Source organism: Cheilinus undulatus, linkage group 18 (assembly GCF_018320785.1).
Source record: "Cheilinus undulatus linkage group 18, ASM1832078v1, whole genome shotgun sequence".
In the NCBI taxonomy this organism is placed as follows: Eukaryota; Metazoa; Chordata; class Actinopteri; order Labriformes; family Labridae; genus Cheilinus; species Cheilinus undulatus.
Window position 1 is genome coordinate 31,217,825 of NC_054882.1, and position 22,170 is coordinate 31,239,994.

Sequence of the window (22,170 nt, forward strand, 5' to 3'; positions counted from 1 at the left end):
CTTGCAGGTACAGACATTTAGATCATAACAGATCTTGCATTACTTAGCTACAATTTCTTATTGAGTTTAATTTTAGAGTTTAAACATGTTCCTTGGTTTTGTCTCACTTTGAGTAAACATGTAGATATAGGCAGGCTTCAACCCTGATTTATATTTATCGGTCAAATTAGGGTAAAAAGCCAACAAAAAAATCAGGAAACAAAATAGAAATAATTTAGTTTTTTTTTTTTTTTTTGCCATCATGAATATTTTGATAATTATTATTATTTTTTTTTTTTGGATGTTGCTTTTCATTTGAAGATTAATGAAGCATTTTTAACACTGGGCATTTTAATAACTTTGTGATCCCGCTTGTTTAGGCCCAGATGCGCTCTAAAAAGATATTTTTGAGCCCAAGGAGTTTTAATAAAGGTCCAATTAAAAAAAAAAAAAAAAAACAATTTGGTGTTTTCCTCACCTTGTTAAATTTCGTTAATATTGGATAAGAAATATTTTTCAATTTCCCAAACAGTGTTTTTTATTTCTATTTATTTTATGAAAATGTAAGATGAGGTGATAAAGGTTTGCAGTACCGCGTGGCAGTGACCTCACCACGTTTAACTTCCGTGTGCGGGTTTGTTCATCAACCGTTGGTGCCAGTTGTGTGGCTGCTGGAGGTAAGGAGTTTTAATTCTGTCACATTTTAAACGCGCATGGATACAGAATGAAGTTGGCAGGCTTAATCGCATCACAATACACCGTGGAGGGTTTATACTTAATTATTTATTTATATTAAGCCCAGGAATGGTCTATGTGAAGTCGCTTAAGCTAAACTCAGGACAACGCCTTGCGGCCTGCTAGCGAAAGTGCCCGCCGAGTCTCTGCTGTCCAGAACTGCCATGGAAGTGGACTAAATTTCCTGGCTGAACGTTGGAAACTGTTGACATTGTCCAGATAACACCAAAACATTTGCAAAGTGCCAACTCAAAAAAGAGTAAAACGGCGGGTTTTCCACCGCTGAGCAGTAATAAAAATTCTGGCGTTAGCTACATGAGCTAACAGATCAGTCATGTTGGGTTAGTTTTTACAACCGTATTGGTCGGCCACAATGTGAGACGACGGTTTTCTTCAATTTTATGGTAAAAATACAAAATTTGTTAGAAAGCTAATGTTAAAGTTAGTTTAACTTTTGCTCTCATGACCGTGTTTGGTCATTTTGGCATTATTTTCTGCATTAAACTTACCTTTGAAGAAACTTTATGCTAAGTAGAGATGAGTATTTTTTATTTTGAAGTTTAGATTTCCAATTGTCATTATGATACATTTTAAAGCTGTGATTAAAAACACATTTGTGCTCTCTTTACTGAAAATTCAGCAGGTTTACCTAAATAGAAACCATGTTATACTATACTAACCATATTATTGTGAAAGGAAATGAAATGTGATTAATACAGTTTCTCATGTTTTAGTTGTACGGTTAGGCAAAGGACATATCCTTTTATTCATAGACATAATAAACGTAGACGCCTCATTGACTGTTTGCCCGCTGCCGTGATACGTCACCTTGTCCGCCATATTGCCAGGGGCAAGGCCGTTCCATAAACAAATGCAAGTATATGAGGGATGAAGGATTTTCTGATTAAAAAATATTATTAAAATATTAGAAATATTATTTTCTTATTTAAATGATTCAAAATGACTAGCAGAGAGCCAAAAAATGTAGATAATTCAAGTATTAATATATTGCAACGGGAGGTAGGTCTGTGTTTCTTATTTTTTAGAGCTTAAATGACTCATACATGCTCATAGAAATTTCTAGTAAATTATTATATTCACATTAACATGCCATGGTTAAGTTATTATACAGTGTATATAAAATTATAATTATAATTTGTATCTGTACAGTTACATTGTTTATTTGGATACTTTCTTCCTATCTATGATACATTTTACATCAAATTTTATTTTACTGACAGTGATCGAGTCATCCTTCTCTTCTGGAAGCAAAATAACTGGCAAAATGTTGTTAAAAAGCTAGCTTAACCACGGGTATTAATCCACTTAACAAAAACGTTAGGGAAATTGGCTCTGAATGTCTGTTATTCTAGCCAAATATGAGAAAAAACTGTTTAACTTACCCATAAAATGTTATTCCACGCAATCTTGTCTCTTCTGTGCATGAGTGCAGCCCCACGCAGCACAGGAGTGAGGCATCTTGCCCAGGAATGCCTATGGCAAAATGGTAGTGGCGTTGACGTACAGCCCACTGGCCAATGCGGTGTGTACGTATATTATGTCTATGCTTTTATTCCCATGGCATTTTTACATTGGTCTCACTCCTGTACATCTGCACATGCACATATGCGGCTCTACGTAGGTTCTCAATGTCAAGAGTGGTTAGTTTCTGTGCAAGAACACGCACTGCTCTGGAGCAGCACAGTGACTAACAGGAGTTAGTTTGTCGCAGTAAAAGCAAAGATTTAAATGAAAGAACTTAATATAACACTGGAGAATTCATCAAAATATTATAATTTTATGGGAATGGTATGACCAAGACCTATGTCAAACTGAGGTGAATAAGAGTAAAATAATCTCATTACATGGTACTATAGTTGTTAGATGGCAGAAACTGTTTTAAGGGTTTATTGATATTTGATGAAGTAATGATTTTAATAAATCAATTTAATTAAGATGCATAATACCCTAAATGCATTGCATTTAAATAAAAAATGCATAAAGAAAACCGAGATTCATAGTGCTGATCAACAAGATCATTGTGTTGCACAGCTGTCATGGTGTGCATTATGATTAACTTTACTAGCATCAGAAGCCTTATTTGAAGATGTGATAGCTAACAAGCTAGCCATTTCCTCTCGCAAAATAACCATGAATATTGTTCCACAGGATGTTTTAAATTAACTAGGTAAAAAAATATTTTTGCTGGGTTTATCATGTGGGACATATACTGCAAACTTATAAATCTTTATTAACACAATATTTCAGCCAGGTCCAATAGCACTTTATACCTTCATGAAGTGAAGATACCATACCCTGAGTTTCTTCAAAAGGAGCATTGTGGTAAAATCAGCTTCGTAAAAAACATTGCTGTGATTCATTATTTAAATATTGTTTAGAATGTGTGGCGCAGGTGCACATGAACAAGAACAAGCCAGAAACTAACAGGATTGATATGTACTTTATTCTTCACTATAAAAATCAGTTATAATTGAAAAGGACATAAAAATAAAATTTGGCAATATTTTGCATTTAGATGAGGTCGGTTAAACTTGACTTGTTTCCCTTCATCTTGTTTATTAATTAGGCTCTGTGCTTTTGTGTTGGTCTGAAAAAGCAGTTGCTTGTGAAAGCCATAATCAGTGGTTACTTTTGAAAAATATATTGTTCGCCATCAGTCCCCTAACTGTTTTCCTTTTCTGTTTTTGTGCAGACATGGACAAGGACAACCAAACAAGCTCCGCATTTAGTTGGCACAGTCCATTCATTAATTTCAAAATTAAAGTAGAGAATAATTGTCACAAAAAAAGGAAATATGATTCTGGCTCTGACTCTGGATATGAGACTCCAAACAAAAAAGTATTTTGCTCAACAGAAAAGTATGAGGAAGTGCTCTTAAATCCTGCAGCTGACTTCGACTATGATGTCGATGATATCTTGTGCCTTAATCCCTGTGGTTCTTCTAGTGCTAAAGCATTTTCTGACAATGTTGAGAGCGATCTAATACAAAGTGGAAACTCATTTGAAAAAGAGCCAGTTGTAAATTCCCATGTGACACATGAGAAAAACACTGAAATCGTAGATTGGCAAGTGAAGGGAGATGAGAATAAAAACAAGATTCTGAATGTTAAAGATGTGGAGAAGGACAAGGGTTATTCCTCTGTGTCCTACATTAAGGACCTTGAATTGGGGAAGAACCTCTCTCAGTCAGCATATGCGCAGCTGCCCTCAGAAACCTTTAGTCCTAAATTGAGGCAGAAACTAGAGGATGACAGCCAGCCTCGAAGTTCCCCAGAGCAGCAAAGTTGTCACAAAGAATTCACACTATCTGGACAGGGCATTTCCTTCATAGGCAGTGATTTGTGTCCCATTGTTACTGGGCCACAGTTGGAGCCTTTGAGCTCTCCTGGAGAGGCTTTGGAAGGTGATGTTGAAGTATGGAATATAGGTCCCCCCAGATTTGAGTCATCTCTTTGCCAGCAAGTCTCGGAGAATTTGGATGATAATGTTGAGCAGGTGTCAGAGAAGTTGCAGGGAGATGCTGAGCCAACCCCTCAGTGTCATGCTGCACTCGGTGTAGAGGACCCCACACTGAGCAGCTTTGAGGAAACTATCCTACCTCCTGTGAAGGTAAACAGATTTGCCTCGTGTTACATTCAACATGGTCATACAATATATAGCAGGCAATTTGCATTTCACCCTCTGACCTCTGTGCTTTTTTCAAGATAAAATCCGCTGTGGTTGCTGCAGGTCAGTTCACCTGCTGGAGCAAAGCAGCACCCTGGCCTGAGCACGACTTTGAAAAGCAAAGCCAAAGGGACAGTCACTACAGGTATAGTTACTGTATTAGCCTCCGCCACCTCAAGGGGGAGTAGTATGGCCAGTGGAAACACAAGGTGGGAGTTTTAGCCATGACTCACTGTTTATAAAGACAGCTAATACTCTTTTTTTTGTTGTTTTTTGGGGTTTTTTTTGTCTGTTTTCAGTATCTCCCAGCCTGTGTTTACTTTGCACGTTTTTTTCTTTACTCATAAATTACTGAAGATGACATGTCTTGAATAGTATTAAGCATATTGTGCTTTTCAGGCCGGTGATGGGCAAAAGGGAGGACATAGAACATGAGAAACGTCTATATGTCCATGCTGTCACCAGACACATGAATGAGAAGCCGCATGACAGGCCAGGTATGACGTTGAGTTTAAAGTAAACACAACAAAGGACTGTGAGAAAAGCCCTACATGACATTTTTATTTTAACTTAACCCATAAGGACACGCACCCAGTTGTCCTAATAGAAAAAAAAGGATGGGGGGCATAACACTAACTGTATGTTTTCATTTGTATTTATACAGCATAGGTCAAAATCAATTAGTTTTAACTACAAAATTCCTTTTCAGTTTTTTCCAACACAAAAACTAAGTGAATGGGCCCTCCCGTTTCACAGTTTATTTATGATGTGTGCCAGATTCAAAGAATTCTGGCTTTTTGACCCCTTCTTAGCACTGTTACTGCTCATTTATGCCACTTTTTCCATGTTTAGACCATATTTTCTTCTTTAACTAATTTTTGCCACTTTCAACCCAATTTTCATACTTCATCTAGCCATTTTTGCAACTTCTTCCCACTTGATACCCATTTTTGCCACTTTTTAACCGCTTTTCAACATCTTCCACCCATTTTAAACCCTTTCTATAATTCTGTAACCCATTTTTTGCTTATCTGAAATAGAAGTTCTGTGACTGTATGCTAATTTTAGCTAAATTTTCCCACTTTTAAATCATTTTTGTCACTTTTTAACCTGTTTTTATCAATTTATCTGGCTATTTTAACCCATTCTTGCCATTTTGTTACCCATTTTTGCCTCTTCAACCTTTTTTGGTCAATTTTTACCCATTTTTGCAACTGTAACCCCTCTTCAACATTTTTCACCCATTTCACAGCAATTCCATAGCAAAATTTTGCCACTTTAATCCCATTTTTGTCTCTTTTGAACCCTTTTCACTGCTGTTTCCATTCATCACGCCACTTTTTTCCCACATCCAATCAATTTTTTTTCCACTTTTAACTCAATTTTGGCAATGTGTTGCCCTGTTTCCAATATCTGGTCATTTTTGCTTTTTGCTTTTTGCCATATTTAGCCCATTTATATACTTGACTATATATGAACTGTATATATATATTTGAATTTATAAAATATTATTTTTACAGCTTAACTTTAGAATGAATCATGATTTTGCTGAGCTAAATTGCCCCCAGTTTGGCTAGGCCCAAGACAGTTCTTCCCTATATCCCCCCTTATGGGCCAGTCACATCAGAATGTTTTGTGTTTCACTCAGGAACTTCATGAATTAACATTTAAAGGTCATGTGACACCCATGTTACGCTGGGTCCTGATGGGTTAATGCTCAAATGCATCACAGTCAGTATAGGACTACATGATGTCCATTGGGAGTGCCATAATTTTTCTCATAATGTGGTTCTCATTTTATACTGCAGTGTCTCTTTATAAAGAATACTTACAGGATTGTAAGTATTTGGACAGCGGCGCCTTTTTTTTATTATTGTTTCCATGTAGGACTGTAATGGATTTGAATTAGAACAATCAATGTGTGACTAAAGGTTGGACTCTGAGCTTTAATTCAATGGGTCTCACAGAAATGTGGCGTTACCTATTCAGGATTTACAGTTATTTGACTCATTTGACCTCCATTATCAGAAGCCCATTAGTCATTTGGACAGACTAACATAATTATAAATATCAGGGCAGTTTTTAATACCTGGATGAAAATCCTTTGCAGGCAAGTGACTCTGATGTCTGGAGCCAATGGGCATCACCACATTCAGAGTTTCTTCCAAGTAGATGCTTTGCAAGGCATTTACTACAGCTGCCTTCAGTTGCTTGTTTGTGGTTTTTTCTGGCTTATGTTTTGTCTTCAGTAACTTAAAAGTGTTTTATTGGGTTGAAATAAGTTGACTGAACTGGCCATTATAAACTTCTGTGCCTTCACAAACTCTTGGGTTGCTTTCACAGTGAGTTTTCGTCATCTATTTGCACTTTAAAGTGATGTTCTTACAGTTTAGCAGCTGACTGTGAGCAGAGAGTAGGTCTTTACTCTTCAAAATTCATCTTGCTACTTCTTTCAGCAGTGAACACCAGTGCCCATGCCATAACATTGTCTCCACCATGTCTCAGGGATGTCTCTATACTTTTCGATTCCCATCATTCCGACACAAGTATTGTCTGTTAAGAACCAGATTACATAACGGTGGAGGATTTTTAAAAATACATTTTCTAGTAAAGTCTGTTGTGGTCTTCCTGTTTTTGAATTTTACCAGTGGTTTGCACTTTGGTGTAAGGCCTCTATTTACATTCATGAAGGTGTCTCTTGATTTTAGAAACACCAACCACCTCCAGAGTGTACTTGACTTGTCTAGACATTGTTAAGGGGGGGTTCTTCAATAAGGAAAGGATTCTGCAGTCTTCCACTTGAATTGTCCTCCCTGGTCATTAAGGCTTTTGATGATGCTGAGTCTGCCTGTGCGTTCCTTCTTTCAAAGAATGTACCAAATTATTGATTTAGACTCTATCTTATAGATTTATTTATTTGTTAGAGCTTTTATTTTCAGAGCAATTTTGGCCTTCATCACTAGCATTGACACACTTGGACTTCATATTGATAGCTCAAGTCAAGCAGCTACCAAATGCCTCTCCTGTATTCTTGTAATGATCTCCAGACTTCTGCTTCATTTGTCTAAAAGTAAAGAGGGAACAGCCATATGTTTGTGAAACCCCTTCTATTAAATCTGAAAGTTCAAACTTCAGGCAGATCCCAACTGATTTATTCCAAATCCATTGTGGTGGAAGTACAGTGATAAAAATGTTGCCGATGTCCAAATAATTGCATTTTTAACTGTGCAAATGTTTTGTAACTTCTGTTTTTATATAGTCTTGTGCATATTCCCTTAAGATGATCTATCTTTAATTCTTAGTCTTAATGTTTTTCCCTTTAAGAAATATTGGAGATGTTTGACCATAAGCTAAACAACAAAAGCCTTTTTGAAATCTGGATTTAAATATTCCTAATTGTATTTCAAGCCGTAGTGAACGAGCTGCAGAACTTGATGACTCATGTGGCTGACCAGAGGTCAAGCACTTATGGAGGACAGTGGCAGCACCCTTCTGATCTCACACGAAGGTAAAGGATTTGATACTTTTTCTTCTCCTTTTACCAGTTTCCAGAAGGGCCTTAGAAATAGCCAAAAATTTGTTATTCAGTGTTTTTCTGCACATAAAGTTGCAAAGCAGCCATCCCTGGACTCAAATGTCTGATTCACAAAGAACACTGTTTTCTAAGGGCAGCATTTGGCGAGTTTATTACCAACAGAAGTTTCAGTGTCATGCTGGTATGGAGGCACCATTGATTCATAACAGCTCCAGTGCAACAGAATAGATGTAGCCAAAACAGCCAGAAAAGGACCATAAGGAAAAAAACTGAAAGTCACTTTTAGTTGAGTTTATTTTTAAACAGACAAAAGCATTTGTGAAGGGATGTTGGGGACACACCTCTCGCAATATCTGGCTATCATCTAATTGTGTTGGTGAGTGAATTTGTCCAAAACTGAGTACTGCACGGGTCTTAAAAAGCATGTTCAACATGCAAAAGGATTGTGTATGACAGTCATGATTGCATGGATGTCATTGTAACACTTTAGTTGAGCATCCACAAATTGTCAATACATAACCATAGTTTCATGCATGAATAATTGAGGAAATATCAGAGATGAACATTTGTTAAGATTATCATATCCCATGTTCACATGTTAATTAATAGTGTGTTGAAAATAATTTCCTCCGTGTTTTACAATAAGTTAGTTGAACAAATTTGTTAAGATTTGAGATTTTTTTTGTGTTGTGCTTTGAAAGAGTTGCAGACACCTTGTTTTTCTCTGTTTAATTTATTAAAAAGAAAACTAAAATTAAAGAGAGACTGTTCAACCCCACCATGTTTTTTAAAATAGATTTTTATGGCCTTGCTCTTGTCCCGGTTTTGACTCTGTCTCAACCCCAAAACGTCTTGGTTTTGTCTTGGTCTTGGTTCACTCTGGTCTCAGGCAAGTCTTGATCTCGGACAGTGTGGTTTTAAGTACAACACTACTATTAATTAAGTCTAAAATCAATAAGTTACAGAGCAAGGCTGGGTGAATTAGAAAACAAGTGAAAACAGACATTTTAATTTAGAAAGGATGGACTCAGATATGTGTGTTATGTTGGTTGTCCCTACCAACAGTTTAAAACCAGCGTGTCTCGCATGTTTCAGCACTGTTGCGATTGTTAAGCCCAGTAATGTCACACATTACGAGACAAAACACACCTGTAAAATTAATGTACCGTATAGTGACAGAAAATAAATCATCTAAGAGCCCAGTGTAACTGATTTACCAGAATCCTGACACAATCTAATATTTCCACCCTAAAGTTGTTAGTTTTGAGTTGATCTGAAAATTATTTTAATAACATAAAATGCTGTTACATTTTCAGACCAGATTCTAAGTTCTTTATTAAATCAGATTAATGGCCTGATAATCATAATTGAATTGGGAGAATAGTCAAGATGCACATGCATCTGCATTGCATTTACCAAGGTGTTTGAATTATTTTTTTTTTTTTGTGGTTGTTTGGTCCAAACAGTTTTGTCTGACCAAGATCACCGGGGTCGTTGAACAACTATCAAAGTGAGACACCTTGGCATAAGTGTAATGAAAATGTTCTAATGTTTGCACTGGCATTTAGTTGCTTTTCTAAATAAGCTCAAAGACACTTAGACTATTTGGAAATGATCTAGTTCCCCTTTTTCTCATTTTTGTTAGAGCAAAAAAAGTTACTTTGACTCCATAATAAGTTTGTGCAGGATTCAATTGAATCAAACCGGATCGGACCAGATCATTCTGTATTTGAATGAACCATCAGTAAATCGAATCGTAGATTGTGAATTGAGATTCAAATCGGATCATCTTGAGAAGAAGAGAGGCGCACCCCTAATATCTACCCATGCCAATAATGAATTTTAGGCTATTGTCAAGCCGATATTTTGCATCACTAGTTACATCTGAAGGTCAAATTTGAAAATTAAATTCAGGAGGTTTTATTTTCTGCATGCATTTGTCTGTTTCATAAGTATACAGTCCAAGTAGTGTGCAACTGGTATTTATACAATGGCAGACTAATAACTGTAATTAAAAAGAGAAAGGTCATAGTAACACCTTTCTGTTTTTGAAGATCCTAACATGTGGATCCAAACCTATGCTTACTTTCAGAAACTACAAGAAACGTTTTGGAAATGCGATGCCAAAAGTTTCCCTCAGAGAATGGATGGAAATGAACAGCAGAAGAACACACAAGCGCTTTGCCAAGGTCCCCAAAACCTTTGAGAGAAGTGCTATAGCTTGAACTAGGAGCTTTGGACAATCTTATTGCATGTTAAAATGTTCAAAGTATTTCATGTTTTAAGTGTGTGATGTTTTGTAAATGGTGCACTTAAGTGTTCAGGCACCTTGCCTTTTTACTGTGTTTGAAAGTTTTTTATTGTAAATTTAATTTATTGTGTTGTGTTTTTCCACTGACGTGCACAAGATGCATCTTTGCCAGCTTCTACAAAGCTTCCTTTAAGAGCTATGCACAAGTAGAATCTCACAGAAGTGACCATGGAGCCTAAAGTACATGAAACATGACCAGCTTGGATCTCAGCCATTGAATAATGCACACTCTTAAAGTGATCCTGTCATTACAGATAGTGGGTAGGCCTGCCCAGCTATCCAGAGGGTAGTAGTGTGGGTGTCAGGGAGGCTTCATGTCACATGCTGTGCAGTCTGTGAGGCACGTGTGAAGCTGAGCAACCACAGCACTTCATTTTACATTTTAAGTGTTTTACCCATCCAGTGTTGAGCCCAGGATGGCAGCAGAGGGGATGCTTCTGTTCTTTTAGTTATCCAGCATGCACTATCAATAACTAAAGACTAAATTCCATTTCTTGGGTCAGTGATTACTCTTGTATTGACCAAAGTTCAGCATGGGACTTAAAGCTATTTTAGTTTTTCTCAAGTCTCATTGATTTTGGAGATTCATTACAGATTCAGGCAAATATATTGTTGACTTGGCAATAAATGTTGTTGCCTGGAACCACGTCTTGAGACTCTTAAGGATCTTTCTTTTTCCATTTTTCCCTTGCAATAGTTAAATGGACACAAACTGACAGCTGAATCCTGTTAGTTTGAGAAGCGCATGCATTATTCACTTACAGAGAGCCAGTTGGCCCGGATTCTTTTGGTTGTTTTTGTCCAGAAAAGTTTCAAAAATCTCATGTTTTTAAACTTTATTCCTTGCAGTTAAAATAAAACACTCAGTTTTGTGGAAAATATGTTATTTTATTTACGCATACACAAGTAAGCATACACCATATCCTTCATTATTGAAGTTGTGTAACCTTGTGCATAATAGATAAACCATGCTAGCCCTCATAAAGCAATGGCTGCAGTACACTTCATACAAGGAATATAAACATGAGAGCACTAATAAAGCAGTTGATTTTCTAAACCATGCTTGTTTATCTCATTTCTATTCTGTATTTAGAAAACCCACAATGAAGGCCATCTTCTTTATTATACCACTGATTTGATTCGTTCTCATACAGAGTAGGGCCAACACAATGTGCTGTTTTTTTCCTCTTAACTTCTCAGTTTACTCATTACAATATGGTCCATTGCTGCTGCAAACGTACAGTATTTTTTAGACATTGTGTTTACACATACAGTAGTGTGAGAAAAAAATCTGTCTTGCACTGAAATAAATCTTAAATTGGTTATGAAAGAGGGGTTTGCCTTCGCAGGGTTCAAGTGGAATGTTTAGTTCATACAGTCATCACCATAAGTTGCATGTAATTAGTGTCATTTGTCTTCTTATACAGGTTTCTCTTTAACATCCTGAACCAGAAACCCCAATAAAGGTTGGATATCCTTGGAGTGACCGAGCACTGGGAATATTTAGTTCCGTTTACAGTTGAGAATATTTCACCTTGGTTTACAAGTGCAACATAGAATACCCCGATTTGATCACCTGTTCATTTCGATGGTGGCACCTTTGTGTACTTTTGCAGGTTCAAATCCGCTTTTAAGAAAAGCCGTGTCTGCTAGATCATCATCTCTGATTAGGAGAACTCATCTCAACATGCTGCCCATATGCAGGGCCCCCCCAAAAAATAGTTACACATTAGGAATAAAGTTCCTTTAGTACCTAAAGTTGCATGAATAAATTGGTCATTTGTGGGCTAATCTAAGTTGCTGGACAACATGGAAGGAAACAGCAGTGACCAGCTGACCTTGGTTCTATCTTATTTAAGTCTTAAAAGCTTTTATTTGAAGCTACATACTTGCAAATGCAAGCGTGCAATCTATTCTATTCTCTAAATGTCCTACTGTCCCCCAGCTGAAGTGGATATTCACAATAGCCCTGCATTAAAATCAGTTGAGGAGTAAAACATATTTACAGAAACACTGGGGACAGTCCCATCATTGGAAGTTGTATTATCACTGTTTGAATAATAGACCTTTTATGCTTCTGGCTGAAGTTCTGTTTTTTAGCAACTGGAGAAAAGAAAGGTAAATCAATTCTACAAAAGAAAATAACTTGTAGCTACAGGGAACATAGTATGAGTAATCCACTCCTAAAAAATTACAACTTGGGCTGGCCACACACTAGAGGATTTTTAGTCTGTTTCAAGGCCAGATTTGCCTCCCCGATGATCATAAAGGTATATCCTGAGTGAAGGCTCATCACAAGTGTTTGAATTATCTTCAACTGTGTGGTGTCAACACCATTATTTTACTGCTCCATATCGTGTCATCGCATCCCAGACCACAAATCGTAAATATCAGATGTGTGATATTTATAATTCTAGGTTGTGATACCTCCAACGTAAAGCCCACAAAAACCAGTAAGAGCGAGCAGATTGAGTAGCATCACCAGCTGGGTGTTAGGTACTTTCACAGCACACAAACATAATAACAATTGCACTTTCATTCCAGCTATGATTCATCTTGATTCTTTATTTTATGTCTTTTGCTGAAACTGTAATGTTGTATTCACACCAGATGCAAGTAAACCTGCAAGTTAATTACATGTAAAGACAAGGAAAAGATGCAAGTTTTCCTTGGTGGGTGGACATCGCTTGAATTCGGCAAGTAATTAGAGGGAATTCGTGTAAATAGGTAATCACTTGCGTCGGGTGTGAACACAACATAACATACTAGGAAAGCTTATTATGGAGGGACATGCCAAGGGTATCAATGGAAATCTACATTTGTTTTTTTCCTTCTGAAGTCACATGATCGCATGAGGTCACTGGCAGGTCAGCAGTTCTGTGGTCTGAGTGGATTTTCAAATTTAAAAATTTGTTTTACAGGGGAAAAAATGTACATTTTTTAATCCTAAAGGCATAAGTTTATGTGGACCAAAACTATGAATTTTGGAACTATAAAGTCAAAAATAGCTAATTGAGATGAACGCTATGCTAAATAGAGCGATTTTCCTTGTACACGTCCTGCAGGTGAGAGCCTGATCAAATTATTCTTACTGGGACTGAGCAATGAGGCAAATGCCTGTGATTTTAGTCCAGAATTAACACATTATCAATCCCAGCTAGACTTAGAGGAGGCATGTGAACTAGGCTTATCTGACCAATGTTTTCAGTTAGGTTTCTCATTAATTTACAGCTTTACAATGTGATAAATTTAAGACTCTAGAAACTTGCAGTTTTTTAGTTTATAATGTCCAAATATTCAACTTTTTAAACTGTAAAATTTAGAGTTTTCTTGTCATAAATTTACAACTTTTAAAACCGTAATTCTTTGTTTGGTCTTATGTAAATCTGTCACTCTGTAACCTAAAATCAGTAAGTTTTTTTGTCTAAAGAAATGTCAACTTTTTCAACAGATCCTCCTCATTTTTTTTTCGTGTAGGATGGCCCTAATATGCCATTGTATGTTGTTTCTAATCATGATTTTATTAGAATATATGCACATCTAATTTTGACAGCCTCAGAGCAGACAGGGCCCAGTGCCTCCCTACTGCAGGTAAATCTCAAAAAATTAGAATATCATGAAAAAGTTCATGCTTCCTTCTGCTTACAAGCTTTATGGAGATGCTGATTTCATTTTTCAGCAGGACTTGGCCCCTGCCCACACTGTCAAAGGTACCAAAAGCTGGTTCAATGACCATGGTGTCACTGTGCTTGATTGGTCAGGAAACTGGCCTGACCTGAACCCCATAGATAATCTATGGGGTTTTTGTCAAGAGGAAGATGAGAGACACCAGACCCAACAATGCAGATGACCTGAAGGCCGCTATCAAAGCAACCTGGGCTTCCATTACACCTGAGCAGTGCCAGAGGCTGATCGCCTCCATGCCACGCCACATTGATGCAGTAATTCATGCAAAAGGAGGCCCAACCAAGTACTGAGTGCGTAGAAATGAACACAATTTTCAGAAGCCTGACATTTCTGTTTAAAATATCCTTTTTTTATTGATCTTATGTAATGTTCTAATTTTCTGAGAAACTGAATTTTGGGTTTTCATTATCTTTAAGCCATAATCATCAACATTTCAAGAAATAAAGGCTTGAAATATTTCACTCTCTGTGTAATGAGTCTATATAATATATGGGTTTCACTTTCTGAAATGAGTGACAAAAAATATTGAACTTTTTCATGATATTCTAATTTTTTTAGGTGTACCTGTAGGTGTCTGAAAAAAAATTGAGCCAAAAGTCCTGAAGTCCTTATTGGACACGCATCGACACCTTTTATTTTACCTGTTTTGCTGTGAAATTCGGTATTTTTAAATGTTTCATCAATATTTCAACTAATTTATCTCCTTTTCTTGCAATAAATGGCACTTTTCCCATGATAATAAGGTAATTTCTTAGTTTCTCTGGAAAATTGGCAAAAATTGACACGTAATGTTAGGGAAAGTGTATAAAATTTGTCAGTTTTGTCCCTTTTCTTTTTCATCTCAAGTGTCTTGGTCCAATCATGCTTCAAAGTACAACATATTTAGTTAAGTAAACATGCATTGTTGAAATGTTTTTGGAAGTTTGGGTCACGATCTGCCGTAAGACAGACTGGTGGGTCTTGAGGCTGGACAAGTTGGGAACCAATGGTCTAGTGTGTGCACACAGAGGATTATGGGATGAAAAGCTGTTTGAAGTTGTCTTTGTGTCTGTGGTCCCTTGTTTTTAGAATCATTTCAGATTTGAAAACCATCCAGTGTGTGGCTAGCCTTAGCCCAAGTTCAGAGAAATCATCTAGGACCTTAATCATTGTGTTTAACTGTATGGGTTAACTGAAGAGCTAGCTTGCATCGCTGATAAAATGTGAGTCTACCTTCAACCACAAAATTCTTTGGTGAAGTACCAATACTCTGGAGAACACTGGAGAACATTTCAAAGCTCTCCTGGTAACAACATAACTCCTGTTTTGATAATTCAGAAGGGGCTCCTGACTTTCTTTTTCTCCGTTCTACTTGCAACTTGCTCTTGGCTTCAGTATAAATGAGTGGTTGTTAAAAGGATGCATTCTTGATCTTCTATATTGTAGGTTTAAAATTTCAAGGAGTGGCTGTATAGAAGAAGGGGAACATGGAAGGAAGTGGCCTGCAATCTATCCACTCCTTTTAACTGAGGTTTAAATTCTCATAACCACTTTTGCTGCCTCTCTTTGCCACCACACATGCATTTATCTGTCCATTCAACAGACTGAGAGGGTGTCTGTGCCCAACAAGACTAGCTGATGAGTTCTCAGTCTGTCAATTCTGATTGAGGGACTGAATGGCCTTTTATGATCGATCAAGCTATCCAGAACTTTTCATCAGTGTCCTCATCAAAAAAGTCTTCTCTTGGCACATAAAGAGCACAATGACATAATGTAATAGAAATACATAACAGTAGAGGAGTGCTATGAACAAGCTCGATGACAGGACTAAGTGTATTAACACACACAAAAAAAAAACACCCACATTGTACCAGTAGCAGTGACCCTTTTACATAAGGAGTCTAGACATTTTCCAGATGAGTCTCGTCATTCACAAAGGTACCAAACTGACACCATCCACCAAGAATGAAATATAAAATGTATTTACACATCAATTCCCAACCACTTCTTTCTTGTTTTCACTTTAGCTTGGTCAACATGGCATCAGTCTGTAAAATGTTTTTGAACTTCACACATATAAATATTACTTGAAAGCTAATAAATATGACAAATTTGAGATATAGGGCCTGCCATCTTATCCATTAAGTCATAAAGATTACTTTTAAGGCAGCACTATAGAGTTTGAATAAGCCCTCAAATACACCATTTGCTTCTTCGTCTACAATACGCTGTGTAAAGTACCATGTGGGACAGTTTATGCTTTACCTTTACGTTCAACAAGGACTTTCAAAACATAGTTTAATTTCTGAATAAGTCTTGATAGAAGCCCTTCTGTTCAGGATGCTGTAAAGATGTGTCGGGGTTGAAAGTTGGGCACAATCTCTTTTGAATCCCAGTGCTCTCCATTAGAAACAGACAACAGCGCTGAAAGCCTTTTCTCTGAAAGTTCACAGGAAAGATTCCCTGCAAATGAGGCTTAGATTTCCCTCACACTTGATATGCAGTTTGTTCATCTGTCAGAACATTGCATGCTGAGAGGTGGAGTTTTTCACAAAGAGGCTACACAGAGTTCGAGTCCTTTCTTTCGTGCTTCTCAGAGGCTGTTATTGCTGATATAAGGGATCTTATCAGTGTCTCTTCAGTGACTCCCATAGCTATCCATCCCTGAAAAGTTCATTAAATAGATGAATGTACTCCATTATGGCACTTCTTTTACCTTCCACAGTACTTTGAAATGTGTCGCCTTGAGAGAAAAAGACACAATCCTGAATGTGGAATGTTACATTTTAAAAATATATAACAAAAATATGAAGACGAAGGCAAATGTGAGCAAGATGATGCCAAAACTGGCCAGCGAGTGACTTTAATGTTTTTAAAACAGAGATGCCTTTCAAAATGAGAGGAATTAGCTTCACTTGTTGGCAAGATTGTGAGTGATCCCTCTAAAGATGCTCTTGCATCATTGCAGCACCTCTTAAGATTGGCTCCTGAATTAGCCAGGTGGAGTCTGGACACCTTAAGATGGAAAAACAGACTTGGCACAAAAAAATGTTCCCACAGGACAAGACAAAGTCTGCTTGTACAGATGCACCTTGTGAGATGAGTAAAACAGTGATGTGTGTAAAGAAAGTGAAGAGGAATGTGATGTGGTGATGGAACTACAGTGTCAAGGGTGGAAATTAAGTACAAGCCATCAGAGGTAAATGTCCAGTTTGGGGATGTTGATAACTCACTGAAAGGAAACAGGAATAAAGAAGGGACAGGTCCCCATGAGCTTTGGTCCTTAGGATTGTTTCATCATTACTTCTTCCACCACCAAAGCCTTTTGGCCCTGATATCTACTGCCCCGTGCTGCTACACTGGTTATTGAGCATTTTGCAGCTATAAACCATCCACTGAGCTCTCTCAGACCAGCACCGACTAGGCTGTGTCTGAACACCCCGAGTACTGCAGCTTCACCTCCGCACCAGGCCAAAGGAAAGTAAGCTCAGCTCAGAATCCCAGAGTCCCAGCCTCATCCTGACAAACAGATGGGTTTTAAAGAGGCCAACCTGTTTGTGAGAACACAAAGTATTATGGGTAAAGAGAAGATGTCCTGAAGTCACACCTCAATGATGTTCACAGATGGCATCCTGTTGTTTTTGTTCTTGGGGATCTGCAAGGGAAGAGAGGAAGATAACAGGCATGAGGAGACTGTCTGACTAATGGCTTCTTCTACATGCATGAGGATGCTCATTTGGATATGGATGAAAATAGAACAAAGAAACATGGTGGGCTTGGGCTGTTCTCTCCACTGGTTTGAACATATTGATGATATGGGCTTTGCGATTGATCCAAAAAGAATAGGAAGCCATGACTTGTGTTTTGCTATTGGATGTAAAGTCATGCATGTTGAAGCAGAATTAAGGAGACTTCAGCTTAACTCAGAATAATTTGAGATGAGAATTTGGAACTGATTTTTACAGCATCAGTGGAAAAAAAGTCAAGTAGTGGCCAGGACCATTCACCTGCCCAGCGCTGCTGTTGGCGAGGCACCCGGGAATGAAGTGGGGTGGATTATACCTTACTACGCAACAGCCCCCCTGTTGGATGTTCAGGAGTGCTGCACTCTGAGGAGTTTTTGGCTTTGTCCTTGTTGTTGTTGGGCTCGTTGTCTTTGATAATATCATACTGGCGACAAAAGAGGGCAATCACACCTGGGAGGAGAGGTAACATGGCTTCATGTCAACCAGCACTGAATACCCTCAAAACACACATATATGCACCTGCTATGGGTGGTTTTCTTCTGTCTTGTATAAGATTAAACAATTTGTGTTGTGCTTTATCTGGACTCACCTGCCCACATGACAAGTACCACCACGATGATGATGAGCTCCCCCGCCCTCAGCTGTGTGGACTGGCCTACTTCCTCCATCGTCACTTCATCTGAAGCAGCCAAGGAAAAAGGGTTTGAGTTTATTTTCACCAAGTAGTCGAATTCAGTTCTCAAATAAAAGGAAAAGACAAATCCAAATATAAAAAGTGTGCTGTTCATTTTGAGACAGTCTGTATTTCTCAAAATCTTTTTTTCTATTTAAAAGATGACAAAGATGAACCTTTACCAGGGTGGTGGAAAGACTAAAGTTTGGAGAGAGAAAGGATCTGCTCATGATCCCAAACATACAAGCTCATATGTGAAACACAGTGGAGGTAATGTCATGGCTTCTTCTGGGATGGGCTCATTAATCTATATTGATGATGTAGCACATGATGTCAGCAGAAAAATGAACTCAGAAGTCTTCAGAAACATTTTATCTGCCAGTATAAAGAAAGACGCAACCAAACTGACTTGTAAATCCTTTTGAAGCAGCAGCATAATGACCCAAAACACACTGGTGAAGCAACAAAGTATTTCATCAGGGGTAATCTGCAATTTCCACATAGGACAACTGCGCTGCGCAACGAGACGCCGCAAGTTTGCTCTGACCGAAATCGAGCGACCTCACCCACTAGAAGTGTGTCTAGAGCACTGGGCTCACGGGAGAACTGCGAGTTCACGCAGGAATAGCATGTCAACAGCGGGCTATTTTATCTTTTGGGGTTAATTTATCAACCTTTCCAGTATAAGTCCATGATGTTATTGCTCCCACCATTGGGTGAGTACATCAGGAAGTTAAAAGGTTAATGTTTGCTTAAGGGATCTGTGGTTTTATGTAAAATTCTTTGGCTAAATATCTTCAAAAGTTAACTTCTCTTCATCAGTGGTGCCGTTATAGCTCTGTGACATACTGACCTCCCAGCGACCCTTTGCTCTCACTGCAGGATGAGACGTAACGTTGATATAGTTTTGATTTATGATGGAAACTCCATGCATTGTGTTGTATTTTAAAAGAACTGGATATTCTACTCTTGTGACACCAGTTTGAAGCTTTCTGACTGACGGGAATTGGCGCAGTTTGGCAGCGCTCAATGCTAAAAATAGACCTGCAGCATATCTCGAACAAAGTGGAGCGGAGTGGCGCTTCAGGGACGCGGTGCTGCAGGACTGGAGCACAGGCTGTGGAGCTGCTCTGATAGACTAGAGAGGGAGCAATTTGCTCCGCAGTACGACTTGCTGGCTGGATCACGGCGTGATTGCTGTATGTGGAAATTGGAAGTAAGGTAGATAGATGTTCTAGATGCTGCTAAAGAGTATAAAATGTACACCCCTAGCAACAGGGATACTCATCATATTTGCTATTCCTTTTTCATTTTATTTAAATATATCTATTCACTTTTATTACGTAAAGCAGAAAGTCTTCAGCTGTTTTTTTGCATATCTTTCATTAGGATATTTTTAAAGCCTGTTAAATATTTTTCCTTGTCAATGTTACTTTCTAAATGTTGCTGAGTGGATTTAAGTTGGGAAATTGTAAATGTCTGCAGTTTTCTGTCAAAGACAAAACACAAAGTAACTTTACTACAACTTGACTGCAGGGTGTTGTGAAAGTCAGTGGTTTGATTTAAAGTTCATTTGGGTGTACAGAGGACACCCATCCTGTTATTAGATGCAGCAGGTTTTGTGTGGTGGGTCCTGGTAGCAGGACCTCCATGCTCCGGTAGCTTTTAGCAACAAGCAGTTCAGCTAATCGACTGGCCTCTGTTGTCCAGTATTAACTAATTACAGTACAAAGCCCAAGGTGTCCGACACAGTTGCCAGCTGGCCTAACTGGGACTAACTGGTTAGCTTTAACACCTCTGATCTATGATGCACGCTCTACATTCAGTACCTTTATCTCCAGAATAAACATCTAAGAGAGAGAGACTATTGGTTCTGTTTTTCTTTTTTAATAATAATACGAATAACTATCATTATTGTCCAGTTTCTGTAAGCTCATAAAGACAGCCATGTACGGTGGCCCTGAGAGCTCACAGCACTGCAACTTAAGAAAACACATGCAAAAAGACAAAACACAAGCAAATTAAGAAAACATCTTCATCAATCTGACAACACATGCGCAGCATTTAGAAAACACGCTGCAAAGACCAACACAACACATTCGAAAAACGCGCTGCAAATACACCGCAACACAACGGAAGTGTTTCCAGAGGACACTTAAAAGTGATGCACACGTTCGGACACGCTTGTTGATGTTGTTGACGCGGATTTTGAGTCACAGTGGTGCTGGAAAATGAGATAAAAAGTAAGTGTTTTTGATTAATTTTAACATTGTGGTTGCATGATTCAGATATTAGCCTATTGCAGTGATCTGCTGTTAAACTATCGTTAGCCTTTTGCTTTTAATTAGCCTGCCAATTCTCATAACCTGATGAAATAATACACACGGTTAATTCACTGTGAAACCATAGACTGTATATAGTGTGAAACACGCTGTTAGCTGGCTATAGTTACTATCAGAACCCTTAATAGGGGACAAGTAAGTTAAACTACTGGTGGGTTTTGCTGACATGGTTTCACACTATATACAGTATATGGTTTTACAGTGAATTAACCGTGTGTATTATTTCATCAGGTTATGAGAATTGGCAGGCTAATTAAAAGCAAAAGGCTAACGATAGTTTAACAGCAGATCACTGCAATAGGCTAATATCTGAATCATGCAACCACAATGTTAAAATTAATCAAAAACACTTTTTATCTAATTTTCCAACACCACTGTAACTCAAAATCCACATCAACAACATAGATGTCAAGATGTAGATGATGCGTTCGCTATCTGATGGTACGTCTTTGGGGCCGCCATCTTGGCAAGGGCAAAAGAGTGAGAGTGCAACAGAGTTATATGGGCAGACGGCATTGAAAAAGCCAAATTCCTGTGCTGATGCCCACAGATACGATGGGTTTCTCCCTCTGATGGTGGTGGTCTGGCTTTAAATATGTACAGGACTTCCGACCGGGTTGTTTATTAAAAGTTGTTACCTTATTTAAAATACAATGCACCCGCTGTTTTGGAAGGAAATGTGGAATCTTTCACTAGGTGTAGTACTGACCGTCATCTGAATGTTAAAAGCCAGACTGGTCATTTTAATGTTGCTGGCAGAAAGCACCTCCTGGCTTTAAGTATTTATTTTTTTACTCAGTGTTATTTTAATGTCATTAAATACAATACTTAAAATATACAACTAGGTGATACAAAATTTTTGGCGTTAGTAAAGCACGCAGTTCTTATCGCCCACTCCAAAAATATATTTGCCTTCATTTTCTGCTGTCCCACAAACCAATAAATCAGTCATCAGAAGACTGGTATTTGACTTAAATGCAGGAAAATTCTCTCGTTTTAACGATAAGCATTATTATATGCACCGCAGAGAGAGAGAGTCAGTGTGCACCGCGCTGTACAGACAGTGTGAGTATCAGTTTGATTTAGGCTTTTTAGACAACATAAAGATGATCAAAGAAGCCAGGAACATTCAGCTTTAACTTTGCTCTTTCCTTCTTTGTTTTGCCACTTTTTGTTGTACCATAAAAAAGAAAATCATGAGAAATTAGAAATCACGTGACTCGTCGGGACTTTTACCTGTTGAAACTTTAGTTTTCCTCATGTAGCTCTCTCTCTCTCTCTCTGCCTCCCATCTGATGATCCGCTCAGAAAATTTTACTGGAATCTGCTAGCTCTGTGGGTGTTTAAGTCAGAAATCCATCCCCTGCATGAGTAATTAAGCCGAGATCGGCCGTTGTGTCCTCACATGGCTAATATGCACTGCAAACTCAAAAATCATCAGGTGAGAAAGGGCGTGACAACTCCCAGTGTATGCCTGCATGTAGCCTAGATTAAAG

The 22,170-nt window shown here is 38.1% G+C and overlaps 2 protein-coding genes across 4 annotated transcripts in view; one reads left to right on the top strand and one right to left on the bottom strand.

Moving 5' to 3' along the window:
- Nucleotides 1–468: 468 nt before the first annotated feature.
- On the top strand, nucleotides 469–10,895 carry LOC121526796 (S100P-binding protein-like). Its single transcript, XM_041813550.1, has 6 exons — nucleotides 469–656; nucleotides 3,428–4,344; nucleotides 4,440–4,546; nucleotides 4,801–4,898; nucleotides 7,810–7,909; nucleotides 10,029–10,895. The coding sequence occupies exons 2-6, from the start codon at nucleotides 3,430–3,432 to the stop codon at nucleotides 10,159–10,161; spliced, it is 1,353 nt and encodes a 450-aa protein (XP_041669484.1). The 5' UTR covers nucleotides 469–656; nucleotides 3,428–3,429; the 3' UTR covers nucleotides 10,162–10,895.
- A 3,696-nt stretch (nucleotides 10,896–14,591) lies between these two features.
- Nucleotides 14,592–22,170, bottom strand: part of fndc5a (fibronectin type III domain containing 5a) — a 37,785-nt gene continuing 30,206 nt past the window's right edge. For 2 of the 3 annotated variants that reach the window (XM_041813010.1, XM_041813009.1), the window contains exons 4-6: nucleotides 18,249–18,338; nucleotides 17,976–18,109; nucleotides 14,592–17,568 (exon numbers count right to left, since the gene is read on the bottom strand). In XM_041813010.1, the coding sequence (XP_041668944.1) occupies nucleotides 17,515–17,568; nucleotides 17,976–18,109; nucleotides 18,249–18,338 (278 nt within the window). In that variant the 3' untranslated portion in view covers nucleotides 14,592–17,514. Of the gene's footprint in view, nucleotides 17,569–17,920; nucleotides 18,110–18,248; nucleotides 18,339–22,170 lie in introns of all 3 variants that reach the window. The other variant, XM_041813011.1, reaches the window with a different exon arrangement.

Coding starts and splice junctions, on each gene's coding strand:
- LOC121526796 (XM_041813550.1), top strand. CDS start 3,430: ATGGACAAGGACAACCAAACAAGCTCCGCATTTAGTTGGCACAGTCCA. Junction 4,345..4,439: donor CTATCCTACCTCCTGTGAAG/GTAAACAGATTT, acceptor GCTTTTTTCAAG/ATAAAATCCGCTGTGGTTGC. Junction 4,547..4,800: donor CAAAGGGACAGTCACTACAG/GTATAGTTACTG, acceptor TGTGCTTTTCAG/GCCGGTGATGGGCAAAAGGG.